The 17,908-nt window shown below is 37.5% G+C and overlaps 3 protein-coding genes across 4 annotated transcripts; 2 read left to right on the top strand and 1 right to left on the bottom strand.

Moving 5' to 3' along the window:
* The first annotated feature begins 222 nt into the window (after positions 1–222).
* On the top strand, positions 223–5,741 carry LOC130991669 (serine/threonine-protein kinase PBL27). Its single transcript, XM_057916001.1, has 5 exons — positions 223–784; positions 1,292–1,482; positions 1,645–1,834; positions 4,169–4,560; positions 4,670–5,741. The coding sequence occupies exons 1-5, from the start codon at positions 643–645 to the stop codon at positions 5,300–5,302; spliced, it is 1,548 nt and encodes a 515-aa protein (XP_057771984.1). The 5' UTR covers positions 223–642; the 3' UTR covers positions 5,303–5,741.
* Positions 5,742–6,002: 261 nt separating this feature from the next.
* LOC130991668 (ISWI chromatin-remodeling complex ATPase CHR11) lies at positions 6,003–13,171 on the bottom strand. 2 transcript variants are annotated; one of them, XM_057915999.1, is made up of 25 exons: positions 12,845–13,171; positions 12,174–12,302; positions 11,991–12,097; positions 11,365–11,477; positions 11,106–11,203; positions 10,823–11,002; positions 10,513–10,734; positions 10,022–10,156; positions 9,463–9,745; positions 9,280–9,353; positions 8,965–9,185; positions 8,789–8,876; positions 8,610–8,703; positions 8,334–8,522; positions 8,212–8,243; positions 8,050–8,126; positions 7,887–7,976; positions 7,733–7,802; positions 7,604–7,658; positions 7,472–7,530; positions 7,219–7,384; positions 6,802–6,980; positions 6,498–6,713; positions 6,315–6,422; positions 6,003–6,233 (listed from the first exon to the last, which is right to left on the bottom strand). In XM_057915999.1, the coding sequence occupies exons 1-25, from the start codon at positions 13,037–13,039 to the stop codon at positions 6,216–6,218; spliced, it is 3,198 nt and encodes a 1,065-aa protein (XP_057771982.1). In that variant the 5' UTR covers positions 13,040–13,171; the 3' UTR covers positions 6,003–6,215. The 2 variants fall into 2 exon arrangements, with proteins under 2 accessions (XP_057771982.1, XP_057771983.1); XM_057916000.1 differs by having other exon boundaries at positions 6,315–6,419.
* A 1,085-nt stretch (positions 13,172–14,256) lies between these two features.
* LOC130991666 (lipase-like) lies at positions 14,257–17,884 on the top strand. The gene is made up of 11 exons (XM_057915997.1): positions 14,257–14,474; positions 14,574–14,643; positions 15,027–15,127; positions 15,380–15,445; positions 15,528–15,575; positions 15,724–15,791; positions 16,046–16,118; positions 16,209–16,370; positions 16,519–16,716; positions 17,203–17,291; positions 17,480–17,884. The coding sequence occupies exons 2-11, from the start codon at positions 14,577–14,579 to the stop codon at positions 17,694–17,696; spliced, it is 1,089 nt and encodes a 362-aa protein (XP_057771980.1). The 5' UTR covers positions 14,257–14,474; positions 14,574–14,576; the 3' UTR covers positions 17,697–17,884.
* Positions 17,885–17,908: the final 24 nt, after the last annotated feature.

Genomic DNA, 17,908 nt, shown 5'->3' with positions numbered 1-17,908 from the left:
AAGTAAAACTAATAAGGGTACTAATATTTAATTAACACTTTTTACAGCTAATACAAAGCACAATATTGACTAGCAAAACACTGTTAATCACTCACTTTATTAAACACTGCAACAGTTAAAAGCAGACGAGAAAATTCACCTAATATTTCGCTATTTCAAAAATTTAAATTTTACCCCAAAAAAGATTAAAAAACCCCTCCTTTTCTTGACTTTCACCAGTCTTAACATTTCTTTATTTCCACACAATTCACATTCACATACATGAAAATTATTCTGTCATCTTAATTGCAATTTTTTTCGCTTCTTTTTTCCGTTTCTTTAACTTTTTCATCTCTTTCTTTACCTTTCTCTTGAACAATCAAGATTTTCCTCGATTTGTTGATCTGCTTTTACCTCAAAACGAGCTCTTGGTTGATCTCTACTCTCGGAAATATTGGGGCTGTGATGAGCTGCTTATGGCCGAAATTCTCAATCAGAAGATTTCAAGAATCGAATTTTGATGAGATGGGCTGCTTTGAATGGATAGGAACACGCTTCTGATGGTCGAATTTCACGTATATTGAGATATATATAGAGTAGCTAGAGAATTTAAGTGGGTTCTTTTTTTTTCTTTTTTTTTTTGGAGAGTGAGTGGGTTGAAAAATGAGGTGTTTTTCCTGCTTCGGATCATCGAAGAAGGAAGGAAATAATGGTGGCAATGGAGACAAAGAAGAGTCAAAGAAGGATTCTGCTAAAGAGGGCTCATCAGCTCAGTCCAATTCCAATGTAAATAGAGTGAATTCAGGTAACTCAACTTGAGCATTGCTACAGGCTTTCTTGTCTGTGGTTGAATTTTCAGTTATGTGATTGTTGGTGTGAAGGGTTTTTGTCTGTTTGAAAACAAATTATGATTTGGGTTTCTTGATCTGTGGCTTATGGAGTTCTTGGTGATCTGGGTGGAGAATTCATTAGTTCTATGGCTCTTTGTTCCTTTTACTAAGTAATCTTGCATATCCGAGTTCCGTTTTTTCTGAATGTGATTAATGTTGCTGTGTTTTATCAATGTATGCGTGCTTTGAGAGAGACTGTTAATGGCATTTTGCAAGAATGAATCTATAATTGTCTAAAGGGTAGAAGGTAGAGTAAGTGGTGCAGATGAGCTATCAATCGGAATCTTGCTGTTAGCTTAGGCGATATAAGATTTATGAAGCTATGGGATAATCTGTGGATATGTGATGAGAAATTACATTCTTGATTATTTTTACAGTTGTATCGGGTGTATTAATTTTATGAATACTTTCATCTTTCACAGATAAATCAAGATCTCGGACTGGTAATGATTCTAAGAAGGAAATGCCAATATCGAAAGAGCCAAATATAGCTGCTCAAACATTCACATTTCGCGAGCTTGCTGCAGCAACAAAGAACTTTAGACCAGAGTCCTTGCTAGGTGAAGGTGGGTTTGGACGTGTTTACAAAGGTCGACTAGAAAGCACGGGACAGGTTGGCTACCTTCGTCGCATGTATTATCTTGAATTTGACATGTTATACCCGTGCTTGCTTTGTAGTCTATGATCCCAGAGGAAGAAATGTTAATTGTTCTCCTTTTTTTTCTCTTAGGTGAATGATTATGATATAGTTCTGACAAGTAGTTATCTTGTGCAGTCCGTTGCAGTTAAACAGCTTGATCGGAATGGCCTTCAAGGGAATCGAGAGTTTTTGGTGGAGGTTCTCATGCTTAGCCTCTTGCACCATCCAAATCTTGTCAACTTGATCGGGTATTGTGCTGATGGTGACCAACGTCTTCTAGTATATGAGTACATGCCATTGGGATCGCTGGAAGATCATTTACACGGTTAGTTATTCTTGAGAAAGTCGAAGCTCCTTTAATTTGCTAAGATTTGCTTATAACTTGGAGTTAGTTTAGTCCATAGAGTTGTTCAATAATTCTCACAATGTTATCAAATTGATAAAAGAGCTTGATATCATTTTTGAGTTTTAGCCATTGTTTTAGTAGGACAATTGTTGCTGGAGAATTTTGGTACTGCAAATAAAGAGTTTTAGCTATCCGTCTGGTTTTCTCATAAGTAGCAGTATCAAAACTATGTAACATTATTTGCATTTGCTATGAATTATGTTTCTCATATTATGGGGGGATTAGGTTTTGAAAGCAGATATTGTAGAAGTCTATTAGTACTACTGCCTACTGGTTTCCTAATTAGATTATGATCACTGAACAAACTTGGTTCACAAAATAGTTCATTTGACCAACTCCATACTTGACATAGAGAAGTTACAAAGGGATCTTCACTTTAGAGGATCTTTCATTATCTTAATTATGTCTGGCAATCCTAGTGCTTCCTTAGTTAGCTTTTGATCATTGGACAAACTTGATTGGCGAACATAGTTTGTGTGCCCCTAATGCCGCAACTCGTTAATTATTTGGCAAACTGGCATTTGACGGAGTAAAAGTTATGTGGGATCATGCAACAATATGTTGTATTATATGATTTAGGTACTAAGTAATCATACAATTATTATAACCGTTCCATCTGGGATTGTCATTTCTTTATATTTTTATCGGATTGGTATAATAGTCACATCTTGTGTTTGTAACCTACTCTGCAGTCTGCACAATATACTAGTTTAGATACTATCCATAGCAATTATTTTTGTTATGCCGTTTCGCACATTGAAATTTATTCATAGCATTCTGTCGGAAAGAAAGTCAACTTCTTAGTGTCATATGAATTTGAAATTATGTAGTTTTTAGATTTTATGACACTTCTGGAGAATATAGATCAGGGGTGGCAAGTAGGTAGAATTGACTCATCTAGCAACTTTGGTTGACCATTTTGGAAAAGTGGGGTTACTAAAGTAAAATCTCTATAAAATTCGTGCTTCTTTGCCCCTGCCACGGGTGTGATAATTAGTCTACAAATTATTTCTCTCCAAATCAAATTCAACATGGTCTGACAATTTTATTTATTTAGGATTGACGTTTTGATCCAACTTTAGGTCTGGTATTATATAATGCTCCGATAAAATGTATATTCATCTTAGCTCATTCTGTTGGAATTGTCATATTGAAACTGGTAAGCTGATGCTATGACCATGAATTTTGCTAAGAACATGCATTTCTGATATTCAAGGTGGCCCATAAGAAATAGCAAAAAGGGAGCTAGTCATTAAGAGTCGAATATATTATGAAATTCATGTCTCTTAGTTACTATCAATTCGAAAATTATCTCCACATCTTCCATCTCAAATGCAATTTAAGCATCTGATTTCTGATGGAATCACCATGATATATGACTTCAGATGTTCTGATTCAATAGCTACCTTTTTGGCAACATAGTTATTTGCATGGCTTGTGTAGACGTACCTTTTGTCTCAGTATTATTTGGACATCATAGTTCATCCATAAAAATCAAACCAGTTTTGTATGAGAAAAAAGTTAGGCGTCTTAAGATACTACATGGTAGGATAGGGTAGGATTGGAGGATGAATAATAATCAACCCAACTTTGGGGTGATTGGATGATTGGATGATTGGTGTATAGTTTTCTAGCAATTTGTTCGTTTCTTTGTTTTAGGATGTTATTCTTGCCAAATCTAATGTAGATGATGATTGAAGTAGTAGAACAATTATTCTTGAATGTTGAGCATTAAAATGATTATTATGCTGCTAACAAAATTCTAAATCAGAACCAATAATTAATTGTTATCGACCTTTGCATCACATCCGTTAGCCCCCTTATCTTATTTTCCAGAACTTTCCCTCCTAGCTGAATGTTGAAATTGCAGCTCCCTAGTACCTACTTTTGTATCTATTATAATATAACTACCTCAAACACACATAGAAGAAGATAATGACAGTAGAATAGAAACAGTGCAATGATGAATTACACCGAGGTATGCAGGTAGTCTTGTGATGTCCAATGCAAATCTGAAGGGAAAAGAGATGTAATAACCTGAAACCCGTGAAGGCCTGCCAAAAGTTAGCATGCTCGAACTATGTTAATTGGAATGAGAAACTCTTTTACTGGTCGAAAATGTGTCCTTGATAGTTTCTTTAAATGAAACAATGATTTGAGGACTGGGTGTGTTACTTTGTGTCTCGTTCTCTAACATTTATTGTCAACGCCATTTTATTTACTAACCTCGCTCATTACAATATTTCTGTATAGATCTTCCACCAGATAAAGAACCTTTGGACTGGAATACAAGGATGAAGATAGCTGCTGGTGCAGCAAAGGGATTAGAATACTTGCACGACAAAGCGAATCCACCAGTCATATACAGAGACCTGAAATCTTCTAATATTCTTCTTGATGATGGATACTTCCCAAAGTTGTCCGATTTCGGGCTTGCCAAACTGGGCCCCGTTGGGGATAAAACTCACGTCTCTACGAGGGTGATGGGGACGTATGGTTATTGTGCCCCGGAGTATGCTATGACTGGTCAGCTCACCCTAAAATCCGATGTCTACAGTTTCGGAGTCGTCTTTCTTGAAATCATCACGGGACGAAAGGCTATCGACAACATGAGGAGTGCAGGGGAGCATAACCTCGTCGCATGGGTCTGTGATTCAAATGTCCTTTTCTCTGACACACACACACACATATATATATATACACATATATATATACATACATTTGTACTTGATTCTCATCTTAAAATGGATGCAGGCGAGACCGCTTTTCAAGGACCGGAGAAAGTTCCCGAAAATGGCAGATCCTCTACTGCAAGGCCGCTACCCGATGCGTGGACTCTATCAGGCACTAGCAGTGGCAGCCATGTGCTTGCAAGAGCAAGCTGCGACGAGGCCTCTAATCGGTGATGTTGTTACTGCTTTGACATATTTGGCATCGCAGAGTTATGACCCTAACGCAGCACCAGGCTCCCAGAGCAGAGGAGACTCGTCTACGCCGAGGTACAGGGATGCACGTAGGAATATATCCAATGCGGACAGCCTGGAAGACATGGGGCGTGGAGGCCACTACAGCTCACCTTCCGCGCACAAGAACTCTCCTGATTACAGGAGGAGAGACTCGCCCGGAGACTTCAATGCTGGTGCAGAGCTGAAAAGGATCGAAACAGGGGCCGGGTCCGGGTCCGGGTCTGGCCGGAGATGGGGCACGGACGAGCCGGACGGCCCCGATTCTCAACGGGAGAGCCCCGCCAGTGGCGGTCGAACGAGAGAGACTCCGAAGAACCGGGACCTGGACAGGGAGCGGGCCGTTGCTGCCGCCAAAGTGTGGGGGGAGAACTGGAGGGAGAAGAAGCGGACGAACCCCCCAGGAGACGACACGTGTGAATAAACATCCTTTGAATCTGTCAGCCTCTGTTGGGAATGGATCACATCCACATCCATTGTTACCAGGTATGGCTGGCCTCACTTGACTCTGAAACCATTCGGCGTTTGGCCGGAGGATTTTGCGAAAGGCGATAGGGCGAGTTTATAGTTCCGATGGAAGGCTACAATATATTGATGAGCCTTTGTGGATTTTTTCGTGTATGAGATGGGAATTGCAGTAATGGTGTATGGAAAATGTTGGTTGATTCGATTATGTAGCTATAGGGAGAATATGTTTGTCTAAATGGTTTTTTGGCTCTCATGTTTGTCTGTGTTTCATGGAGGTTAAAAATGTCCAATCTTGTTTAGTCCACACACTTGCCAATATGTGAGTGAGTTTAGCTATGCTTTTCGGCTTATGGAAAGGAATTTGTGTTGATTAATTCAAATCTTTCTTTTCGGAATTCACGCTTCTGCCCCACCCATTGCCATTTATAATCCATTGATATTTCTAAAATGCGATTCTTCTAATATTCTCTTATAATATCAATTCTTTTAATTGGTAGAATCAACTTAATACACAATATCCTACAAACCCTAGCATTATAAAACAAACGAAATATGAGAAATATAACATATATATACAATAATACTAACATATGGAGCAAACGAGTTGGAATGTCATTACATATGGTTGCACATATAACAACATTAAATCCCCATCATAATGTAAAGAATTTTCTTAAGCTAATATTAGTACATAATAATAATAGCAGTAGCTCAAATAATTAGTGGATTGACGAGGCTCCATTTTCACACAGTTAATGGACCATCACCTCGTATACATGTATTCTGAATTTGTACAACTAATGCATCTATATGTCATATTAGGGAATACAACATTCCAAAAACTAAGCAAAAAGCCACCTTTTGATACATCATTTCCTCTTCTTTCCCTGGCAAAAAGTTAGGAGAATATGGGTTATCGACGTGTAATATTCAGCCGTGATTAGAATATATCATCCAGAGAAACATACCGAGCTCACGTAGTCGTCCATCGATGATTGCTTCCGCTTCTTCATAGTTGATGGAGGGCTCTCTGCGGCCTGTCTAGCAGCAGCGCGCTTGGAAGGGGTTGCATTCTGCTGAGGCGAAAGAAGAGAAAGTGAGCTGAAGATAACAAGGTTATTCCATTGATTCAAGGGGTGTAGCATACATACCTTGGCTAGTTTCTTCTCTTTACGTGCCTGCCTCTCCCTCTCGTCATATTCCTGATTTTCCCTCTCTACCAACCTAATTAGTGTATCACATCTCCTTGCAAGTTCTTGAGTGGTACGAGACTTTATAAACCAATCAAAGCGAAACAATGGCGAAGTACGGAAGGCTGCCTTAAGCTCATCCCAGTTACCATAGCCAAGCTTGTGAACCATGCACATCTGAGAAGAATAATCACCAGTCATTAAAGGAATGGTACACGAGAGATTCAACTTATCCAAAGAGTCGAGATGATTTATATAGTCTCACCATGAAGCGATCACATTCTTCATTGTACAACTTCCCTTTGTTCTGGCCATACTGGATCTTCAATTCCAGCCAAGGGTTTTTATATCGATCCAATTTCTTCCCTATGGCTTTCATGATCTCATCTTTCCGCGATATCCTAGCCTCCCCTCTTTCAATGCTTTTGATGATCCTATCATAATCTGATAAGACATACATGATTTGTTATCATGCTTCACATGCAGTGAAAGAACTAAGAAGAACAGCTACATAAGGTATACGCTTTCTAAAGAGAATCTACCAGCTACATTATATCAGGCAGTAGGAAAAATCTCACTAATATATAGACTAAGTCACCCCAAAATCTTTGAAAAAGTTTAAAGAGTAGAATAGAAATCAAGGTTTTACAATGCAACTAAAAGCTGAAACCTCATTGATTACCATTCAGTTCTTTATATCTTTCCTTGAAAACTTTAGCATATCTTTCAACTTCTTCCTCTGTTTTCCCTTCCATTTCAGAAGCAATACCCCTGATATCATTCCGACCATACTTCTCACAGGCCCTGATAAAGGTGTTAAAGTCTCTTCTGCTCCAAGCTGAAAATCCCTAAATACCAAAATAAAATAAAAATAATAAAAATCAGGTAAAGCTCGAGTAAACTTCAAGCAATGGGTAAGGAAAGTTAGAACTTACTTCTTCCAGCAATCGCTCCTTCTCTTCCTGCTCCTCAGCAGTCAATGGGTCTCCCACATCTAGGTACAGGAAACATAATCAACATATAATCCAGGTAAATTATTAACAAGGAATTCTCAAGAAAGATCAGACCTTCTGGTTCATCCACATCTATGGTATCTTTTATTTGATTCCTCTGGTGTGTTTGCTGAATTCAAAAGACAGTAAGAAAGTGATTGCAAGCATAAATGCATTAGACTCAAGAGTAAGCAGGACACGCACCATAAGATAACGAACTTCTTTCTCATACAGCTCGCTAAGACGCTGTGTGTTGAAGAACTGGAAATCATGCCTGACAAAAAGGGCCACAAGCTATATAACATGCATAGCTTAAAAGTAATCAACAGGTAAAACATATGAACAAAAAATCACTTACAATTGCGGCATGCGAGGAATTCGAGGCTCCTTGGGCCTAGCAGGACCACTTTGACGCATTGTCTGCTTGAAATACTCTGATTCTGAGTAACTACAGATATAAATAACAAAAATGGATTAGTCTAATTGACAACAACAAAAAGTGTGTAATTGAAGAGACATACTTGCGTTTCCTTTCTCTTTTTGGCGGTTCAATCCAATTATCACTGACAATTTTCTTGAAATCAAACTTATTTTCATCCTACACCAATGAAAAGAATACAAATGAGTTGGGGACAAGAGTAATGTAAAACCATAACAGCCAGCAATAAGTATAGTATCCATACCTTTTCATCATCGAAATCATACAAATCAGCAGCTGGAGAAAGCCCATAGCTTATGTTAGTCAAACTAATAAAAGAGAGAAATAAATGAACAAAAACTATCAGGTCTAGAATATGAAACATACTGTCATCCATTTTGAATTTGATGGCATCCTCAGTAAATTTTTTCATCTTGGCATCAAGTTCAGCTGTTGCTTCTTCTCCCTTGGCAATTATTCTATCTATATCCTCATCAGTGATCGTGCTATCTTTGGAGCTGAAAACCATTTCAGCACCAAACCTTACCATTTGCAACAGCTCATCCTTATTAACAGCTGCATAACAGAAAATCAAAGTACATAAATATATTACATCGATATTGCCAGTGAAGGAAGCAATGTTAGTGGATGTAAATAACTCACTCTTTTGTTCTGCTAGTCTCCCTTGCTGGATTACCAAGGCATCAAGAGCAAGCTTCTTATAGGCCCTTTCAATAACTTTTTCCTCAATGGTGTACTACATAGTATCAAATGATAAGTCATAGAAACATTGTACCTCCAGAATACTTGATATAACTATCAACAATTATGACAAGACAAACCTCAGTGCAGAATCGGAATACTTGAACCTCCTTCTTCTGTCCTATCCTATGAGCTCGATCCTGAGCTTGTAAATCAACCTGTGGGTTCCTGCAATCATATGAACCTAGCATTGTAACTTCAAAAGCCAATTCAATAGCCTTCAAAAATCCAAAACAGTATGGAAGCAAACTCTTACCAGTCACTGTCATAAAGAATGACAACATCAGCAGTCGCAAGATTGATACCAAGACCTCCAGCCCTAGTTGACAGCAGAAAGACAAATTTCTCACTTCCTGGTTTGTTGAAGCCTTCAATGGAAGCATCTCGATCTTCTCCACCTGTATTTCCATCAATTCGGCAATAGAGGTACCCACGGAACATTAAGTAATCCTCAAGAATGTCTAGCAGCCTTGTCATCTGATAAAAAAATTAATGCGTTATGGGGAATTCAAAAACAAAAGGGACCAAAAAAAATTCTGAAACTAGAGATAAATTGAGTAACGGTTCCAACCTGGGAAAATATCAAAACCCTGGAATCACGCTCCTTTAATTTTGGGAGCAACTTATCAAGAAGAACCATCTTGCCTGCAATCAAAACAAATAGAAAACTATAAAACCAAAGAAAGCTGAGAAAGGAAAACCCAAAATATAACGTATAGTGCTTTTTTTCCTCCTTGATCTTTGAAAACCTTACCAGCATTTTCAATGAGATGTTCTCCTGTGCTATAAGGTGGGCCAGGTTCAGCACCTTGAAACAAATATGGATGATTACAACATTTTCGGAGTTGCATGGCTATATTAAGAAGGCGTTTGCGTTCTCCACCAGCATTTACCACCTCAAGATCTTTCTGTAGCAATGCCTTATAGTATTGCTTTTGCATTTGGGACATACCAACTTTAAGTATTGTCTCCTTCTTCGGAGGTAAACCTTTCTCAACATCAGATTTTAACCTTCTAAGAAGGAAGGGCCGGAGAACCTGATGCGTCACCAAAAGGACCGCAATGGCAGATTCAGTCAGACGAGTAAATTACTCAAACAAGTGAGAACAGTATAGAAGTAGCAGAACTGCTTCGTGATGTAATGCAACAATTTATAATGTTAAACATTATTTAAAATATCCAACATATAGATCTAAAATGCTTATGAATTGATCAGCCTACAACTGCCATGCACATTTTATTATTATCAAAAATAAAAAAGATCATTTTTTTCATAAAGAAATTATCTTTTCAATAATAAAACAATTGCATACCTTGTGGAGTTGTTGGACAACTTCATGTTCATCATTTTCACCAGAAATTTGGAACCACTCATCAAACGTCTCTGCAGAGCTAAATATTTCTGGAAGTAAAAAGTTGAGAAGAGCCCAGAGTTCATGAAGATTATTCTGCAAAAAGGAAAAAACGTTAGACAAGCATTAAATTAATATAGCATCTCAAATGACATAAATATAACCTCCTTTAAATAAATCATACATCACCATACATTATAGAGCAACTAAAAATACTTTCAAATGAAAATCTTGAAGATTTCCATAGGACCAAATTCAAGAAAATACAAGTTCCTAAAAGCATATTAACCTCAAACTAATTGGATATCAAATTAAATCTTAGATTTATAAACTTCCAAAAGAAAACATGATATTATACCTCATCTAAAATTCAAAACCCAATTAGCGAAGTTATTGTAGAGTTCATAAAAAATGTCAGAGAGTTTAGCAACAGTGACACAATAAATTATTACCTGAAGTGGTGTTCCAGTAATAAGAAGTCGATAGTTAGTATTATAGAGCCTCATCGTTTTTGAGAGAAGGGAATTCTCATTCTTGATTCTATGAGCTTCATCAATAATGATGTAGCGCCAACTAAATCGGCGTAATGTAGTCTTCTCTTTGATGGCCATCTCAAAACTTGTAACACAAACATCAAACTTGCCAGCAACAAGTAACTCCTCGCGAATATACCTCTAGAAAATACCAAAATATAATTTTTGAAATCAAAAGCAGAACACAATACCTAGAAAACAATACTAAAAATTGGTACTGCATGCATACCCTTTCATCAGGATTTCCAAGGAACTTTACAGCACGCAACACTGGGCAAAACCTTTTGATCTCATTCATCCAATTTCCAAGGGTGGATTTTGGAGCAACAACCATGTGAGGACCTGTAATTCCTCTGAACTCGTGCAAGTAGCCCATCAAGGAAATTGTTTGCAAAGTTTTACCAAGACCCTAAAATTAATATAACAACTTATATGAATACAAGAAATCATCATCAATAAAAGGGAAATGTATGCAGCAATATGTTGGAAATACAACTACTCTGCATATATACCATTTCATCAGCAAGTATCCCATTAATGCCATTCTCATATAACCGAATAAGCCAATTTAAACCAGCTAGCTGGTAATCCCTCATCTTTCCCTGAATACCTGCAAACAAAGGTAAAAATTAACATATGAGATAATACCATTTGTGTACAGAACATCACAGGGACTGAATCAGTGAACAATTCTAGAAGCCATCATTGCATGTAACATTATAGAAGAACCAATCCATAACAATGAAAACAGGAAGGAAAAGAAAATCTTACAAGAGGGCTGCACCAATAGTCTAGTATTTCCAGTGCCAGAAAGGCCATCTTCTTCCTCTTTGAGACACTCTTCATCTTCTTCCTCTTCAGTTATCTTTGATGCATGGCGGCCCCTAAAAAAATGCAATTGGAGAGCACAAGAAACATAAGATTTACTTCAGACTAGCAGTAAGCTTGGCTAAAGATGATGACTACTTTAACAATTCAATATCGTGATCCACTTTCATCCACTAATGACCTCTGCCCTCATACCAAGAAATTCACTTCAACAGCCACCTCTCAGTTTCAAGACTTTCCGAAAAGATCTACTTCTAAGGCTGGTGGCCTGTCAACTTGACAACTAAGCCAAGTCTCTTTTACCTTCCTAGTGCCTACCAGCACAGTGTAATGCAAAGAAAAAAAAAAGAAACGAAGAAGAAGAATAGACAAAAGAGACTGTCATGTTGAAGAGTTATGCACAACCCAAACCCAAATCATACAACAAACTTTTTGCAAGAAATCCTCATTATTATTAGCAGCTACAGAGCACAATGAAATACTTGCACTTCCAAAGAAAATGGTAAATAAAAGTCTCAACCTGTGCAGCTATACTGGAAAAGTAAACAAGTCAAAATGGCACTACCCACCTTCCTTTTCCCTTCTTCTGAGGAACAGACTGATCACCCTTGGCAAAATGAGCAAATAACTCTGTTTGCTGTAACAGATAGTTCAGACGACCCTTTCCTTTGTTGTTCTGCCAAGATAGACCAAATCATTTATCATATCCAAAATGTATGCATTATATCAGTACCAATTCGTAGAAAACACACCATGTCAGCCTCAATAGCAGCATTCTGGACATCAAGTATTTCTTGTATTTTCTGCTTTTTCACCCGCTGCATTTCTTTAAGCCTTGCTCTTTCACGCTTTGAAATTTCATTTGCAACAACATCCTCTTCCTGTAAAAAAAACAAAAGCTTCAGCATAACCCACTCGATCATTCCAACCACATAATGCATCTCCAAATAGTATTATAGATAAAATGGTACTATAAAAACATAAAACTGCAGCAGTGCTAGCTCATAAATAAAAAATTAACTGTATCTCAACGGGGTGATATACAATCATACTGTTTAAGATACTAATAATACTATATTTTTAGTTTTTTTAACTATTCACCAAATTTAAACAAATTGTAAGAGCTAGCAAACTTAATCTCTAAATACTGAATTCTTCCCCCACCCCGTTTCCACATTCTTAACAGCTAGACTATTCACTATCCAGCTCAATCAAAATCATGAACTGACAGAACCCTCATAACTAGCAAACCAAAGAAAAACAAGCCTATCTAACTCAAATCCACAGAAAGAAGAAAGGCAAAACTCAACAACCCGGTCACAGATCCGTCGAGCTACAACCGTGCAGCAGTAAAACAATAACCAATTATAGAACATATAACTAAAAAAAAAAGACGAAATCAGCAAATTAAATGTAATTAAACCTCAATGTCATCGTCGTCCTGGGCGGCAGCGTTGGGCACATCCTCGTCGTCGGAATCTTCGGCAGGGCGAGCCACCGCCTCGAGCTCGTCGTCGTCTTCCTCTTCGTTGACCTGGTCCTTGACCAGGTCCTCCTCGGCCGAGGAGCTACTCATGGTGTCGTCGGAGGAGTCCTTTGCACGCGAGGGTTTCCGCATCTTCGAGGGTTTCTGTAATTCACCTCCGCTTCGAACAGTAGCGGAGTCTTGCGGTTTGGGGGAAAAAGCGGAGAAGAAAAAGTGTATAATATTAAATTTCGAAAAATGAAACCGACCAATTGAGTTAGCGGTTTTGGGTTTATATAGGCTGCCCCAAAATGGTTTGGAATTTTCTTTTTATTGGATATTCCCGCCATTTGCTTGTGGGGGGAAAAAGAAAAATAATGCGGGGGTTCCCGCCACTGGATTGGGCTAATGGGCTAACAATTTATTTTGGATCTACTCAAAGCCCAATAACAAATTCTTTTTTTTTTTTTGAGGGAAATTCTATTTTCTTTGATTATTCATATTATCATATACATATACATACTTATGAAGATGGACGTGGAAAATTAAAAATTTCGAACTATAATTGTGGTCCAACTCAGCCATAAATCGAGTCAGGCCATCAAACAAAACCATTTTTAATAGCTCTATTTATTGGTGATTTCAATATGTTAAAAGCCTATCTTTGAAAAAGTTAAAAACCATCATGGATTCACGGTAGAGGACGTTTACTTTTGAATATTTTTTTTAAAATGGTAAAATTAATCTCTTATTCAATTAAATGGATTAAAATTTTGAGATATCTAAACTCCTTGATTATTTCTATTATTTAAATATTTAAATTAGTTTTGCTTTATTCATATCCCATTAAAAAATTAGATTAAAGAAAAAAATACTCAATCATTCATCTTATCAATCATACAAAGTAAATGTCCTCTTAAAAAAACATTAATATACGCATCCAATTTTTAATACTCCAAAGAAAGCTTATGAAACAAGTGAACTATTTCGTTGAATAATCAAAGAAAAAAGGAAGCAACATTAACAACAATAGGGGGGGCTGGGGGGGACCAATACTACAAAGAATTTGTAATTAAATTGCCTACTAATTTTTCAACTGGGCCATGCTTGTAGCGGAACCTTCTACTAGGCCCAAATCAAAGCCCAAAACACCCGCCACGTGCCGTGCACGCGTAAATTTTTGCGTGATTCATCATTCCAGTCCCGTAGTCATCATGCTCTATCCACAGACAAAGCATGTCGTTTTCAAGCAACATATTCATTTTACGATTTCACCCCCGTGAAACTTCGAAATCCCCTTCGTCCAAGTGCACGCCACCACCTTCATAAATCGGTTTAATCAGGGTAGTTTCGGTAAACTATATTACATGTTGAATTTTCAAAATGGTCCATATTTTTCCCAAGACTACTTGCACGAACCATCAAAAAATCCGCAAGCCCTAAATCAATTGCATCAACAATTTCTCGACGTCGTTTTGCGCCTTCCCAGCTCCACTTGGCATCCTTCCACCGGCTCACGGTCGCCGGAAAACGACTGCCCCCTTTTCAAATTGGAGCGCGCAATTCGATTTTGGGAACTTTTAATTAGGTCAATTGCTTACATTGTTTTGTTTTGCCTCAAGGATTGAAGTCAAACTTCAAATTTTGAGTTTATTCCGAGCTTCATCTTTTATGTTAATCTGTGCAGGGCATGGAAAGAAGGAGATGGTTGCTTATCGCAATTCTCATATGTTCGGCGACCTTCTCATCATGTAGAGGTAATCCTTGCTCCAATTTTAGTTGTGAAAATTTCTGAGTAGTATGACCATTTATATTTTTGGTAATTGTGGAAGCAAATTAGTTTCCGTGCACGAATTCTTGTTGAATGAACTCTGAAGTATTTAGTTGAAATGTTTTGGAATTATTTGTTCTTTCTTTTTTAGCAATATCTTTGGGAGTTGTTGTTTCCAAAATAGTAAAATATTGCGAGTTTTTATTGATCAAATAGTTAAGATTTTAGGATCTGTAGCTGAGTAAATTTATGACTTGAAAGCCAACGATTTTGGTTGATTATATATTTTGATCTTGAATATTTTAGTTTTGACGCGTAATTGAAAATTTTGTCCTTTGCTGTAGTTTTTCACTGTATGTTTGGTTGCAGAACTCAAGGTGACAGTCAAGCATAAGCACAACCCTAAGCAGCATGACACGGCAATGTACAATCATACTTTTGCAACAATATTGGTGCAATATGCTTCAGCTGTAAGAGTCAGCTTGAAATGCATTATGTAGTTGGTTAGATTGAAAATTTGATTTTACAGGTTTGATAAGTTGGTTTATGACCAAATTATTCCAATGAAAGCAGTGGGCTGAACACCTTCTCCCAGTATTTTAATTCAAAGATTTTGTATTTTACCCCGTGAAAAGGACTGTCCAAAACAATTTTCAAGAGATTACATTTATGGGTCATTTTTAAACTCCTTACGCATCAATTGAATAACTATTACCTTGCAGGTATATATGTCAGACTTGACTGAGTTGTTTACATGGACCTGCTCAAGATGTAATGGTCTAACCGAGGTAGAATTGATAGTTGAATAAGCCATATAATTGGCTGACTTTACCTACTAGTGAATGTTGAAACACCTGCTCATGCACGCAGGGCTTTGAAATGCTTGAGCTGATTGTTGATGTAAAATGGTGTCTACAGGTCTGGAATTTGAGTCCTGCTTACTTGACCTATTTTGTTTATCTAATCCCATCCATCTTTTTTCTTAAGTCAGTAAACCTTTTATTATGTTTTTGTCAATTTTATGTACAGAAGCTCTAATACTGGATTTTTTATTTACGTGTGACAGGGATTTGTTGGTTTTGCAGCTAATCTTAATTCCGTTGTGATTGCATTCAGGGGAACTCAGGAAACCAGGTTTGCTGCTCTTCCTATTGTGCTTATTCTGTTCTATCACCTCCATGATTTCTTATTCTACCTCAAAGCTGTTTCACGATGAAGTGGTCAAATTTCAACTACATTGAAGCTACGCAAGAATGATGGAAATTGTTGTGTATCTTCTTTCCTTTTATCCGAAGTATCAAATTGAATTCTAATAGCTGCACAGTGCACAATATTCCTGTGATTAATTTTAGTTCTTTCATTTCAATTACTGTTTTACTATGATGCAGTATTCAGAATTGGGTGGAAGATTTGTTCTGGAAGCAGCTCGATATCAATTACCCTGGAGTTGATGGTGCAATGGTGTGTTCCTTCATCTCTTGTCGTGCTTTGTAAAAAATTTTAGTACTTCAAGAGTGCTTGTATCATGTTACTCATCTTCTATTGCTTTAGGTTCATCATGGTTTTTATGATGCTTATAACGACTCTTCATTACGCCCTGGAGTTCTAAGTGCTGTTCAACTAGCGAAGGAGCTATATGGAGACACTAATATCATAGTAACTGGGCACTCAATGGGAGGAGCAATGGCTGCATTATGCGGACTTGATCTTCGTGTAATTATCCAAAACCTTGCCTTTCATGATTAGCATATGAACTGTGAAGTTTCATATTGGATCATGATTCAAGTGCTGCTATTTTTATTTCCTTTTTCTTTTTTTTTCTATGGGAATTGTGCTCTGAAAATCTTTCTCTTTTTTTCAGCTCACTCTTGGAGAGCAGCAGAAAGTCCAGGTTATGACGTTTGGGCAACCTAGGATTGGAAATGCTGTTTTTGCATCTTACTATTACCAAGTTGTGCCGGATACCTTTCGTATCGTACATGGAAATGATATGGTGCCTCATTTGCCCCCCTATTACTATTATTTTCCGCAGAAGACATACCATCACTTCCCAAGAGAGGTACTGGTTTTACATCATTATTATATACGCAAGTGTGTGTGCACTTAGTTACTGCAGAGCCTTTCTTGAGTTCTCATCTGTTTCTTTTTCTTTTGAAATGATTATTATTGACCACCAGAACATCTTTTAGATTTCAAACATATCCCGTGTCGACCACTGGCGAACACTCATGGAGAAGAGCTAATAATTTTATGCATCCTGCTTGCATTTATGAATATTTCAAAACCTAGAATCTACCTCTCAAATCATTCTCAAGTCTTCCTGACTTCTTTAAATACGGGGTTGGCGTGAAAAATCTTCCAAGTTTTACGCACTCAATCTCTACTAATGTTACTTTTATGTCTATCTGCATGGACAATATTTGAATCTTGGTTCTCTTAAACCTAGATCCCCTAGATTGTTCATTGTCACTTTTTTGCAATAAGCTTCATCCTTAGTGTTCGTCCCATTTGTCATTTGTTGAGATGTATGATCATCATGTTCTAGGTCTGGATCCATGATCTTGCATTTGGGAGCTTTGTTTATACAGTCGAGAAGGTTTGTGATGGTTCTGGGGAAGACCCAACTTGTAGCAGGCAAGTATTCATTCATTTCCCTTGAAACTCAAAATTCTACTTACTTAAACGTTCTTGATATAACCAGTAGGTTAACAAGGTAGTGATCTAACGGATTTTTGCCTATTTCTATGACACAACTTTACGAATTTGCCATCTACATTCGAATTGCTTTAGCCATGATCATTCATGACTCAAAACCATTTCAGGTCGGTGAGGGGAAACAGCATCGCTGATCACTTGACATACTATGGCGTTGAAATGGGATGCAACGAGTCAACAAACATGTGCAGGATTGTGATGGACCCGCGTCTTGCTGCCTACGGTACAACAGATGTTGATGGAAATTTCGTCGTATTGAGGAATCCATCAACGCCGGTCTTGAAACTAAATACAGACGGAGGCAATCAACGCACCTCTGTTTAGATGCTGATTCAGGCCAAACCACACCAATTTTCTCAGAGGTGGATTCATTGATCAGCTCATATTCATTCAAGAGAGAAAAAAAAAAAAAAAACTGTAGATACTGTTCACGTGTAAAATTATTGATGTCTTTGTAAATAACAATATCCACTGCATATATTATTAATTAAAATAACTTGTAAATCTCCCAAGTTCTTGCACAAGATTGAGACATC

Source organism: Salvia miltiorrhiza, chromosome 7, assembly GCF_028751815.1.
Source record: "Salvia miltiorrhiza cultivar Shanhuang (shh) chromosome 7, IMPLAD_Smil_shh, whole genome shotgun sequence".
Classification (NCBI taxonomy): Eukaryota; Viridiplantae; Streptophyta; class Magnoliopsida; order Lamiales; family Lamiaceae; genus Salvia; species Salvia miltiorrhiza.
Note: the sequence above shows the minus strand (reverse complement) of the source record. Positions and strands in the feature narration are given on the sequence as shown.

What these genes read in the sequence shown, in the direction of transcription:
- LOC130991669 (XM_057916001.1), top strand. Translation starts at nt 643, where the DNA reads ATGAGGTGTTTTTCCTGCTTCGGATCATCGAAGAAGGAAGGAAATAAT. An exon ending in TGTAAATAGAGTGAATTCAG is followed by an intron (nt 785 to 1,291) that starts GTAACTCAACTT and finishes CATCTTTCACAG; the next exon opens with ATAAATCAAGATCTCGGACT. An exon ending in GCTGGAAGATCATTTACACG is followed by an intron (nt 1,835 to 4,168) that starts GTTAGTTATTCT and finishes ATTTCTGTATAG; the next exon opens with ATCTTCCACCAGATAAAGAA.
- LOC130991668 (XM_057915999.1), bottom strand. Translation starts at nt 13,039, where the DNA reads ATGCGGAAACCCTCGCGTGCAAAGGACTCCTCCGACGACACCATGAGT. An exon ending in TATTCCGATTCTGCACTGAG is followed by an intron (nt 8,704 to 8,788) that starts GTTTGTCTTGTC and finishes GATACTATGTAG; the next exon opens with TACACCATTGAGGAAAAAGT. An exon ending in GAGACTAGCAGAACAAAAGA is followed by an intron (nt 8,523 to 8,609) that starts GTGAGTTATTTA and finishes TCTGTTATGCAG; the next exon opens with CTGTTAATAAGGATGAGCTG.
- LOC130991666 (XM_057915997.1), top strand. Translation starts at nt 14,577, where the DNA reads ATGGAAAGAAGGAGATGGTTGCTTATCGCAATTCTCATATGTTCGGCG. An exon ending in TGGTGCAATATGCTTCAGCT is followed by an intron (nt 15,128 to 15,379) that starts GTAAGAGTCAGC and finishes ATTACCTTGCAG; the next exon opens with GTATATATGTCAGACTTGAC. An exon ending in GAAGACCCAACTTGTAGCAG is followed by an intron (nt 17,292 to 17,479) that starts GCAAGTATTCAT and finishes AAACCATTTCAG; the next exon opens with GTCGGTGAGGGGAAACAGCA.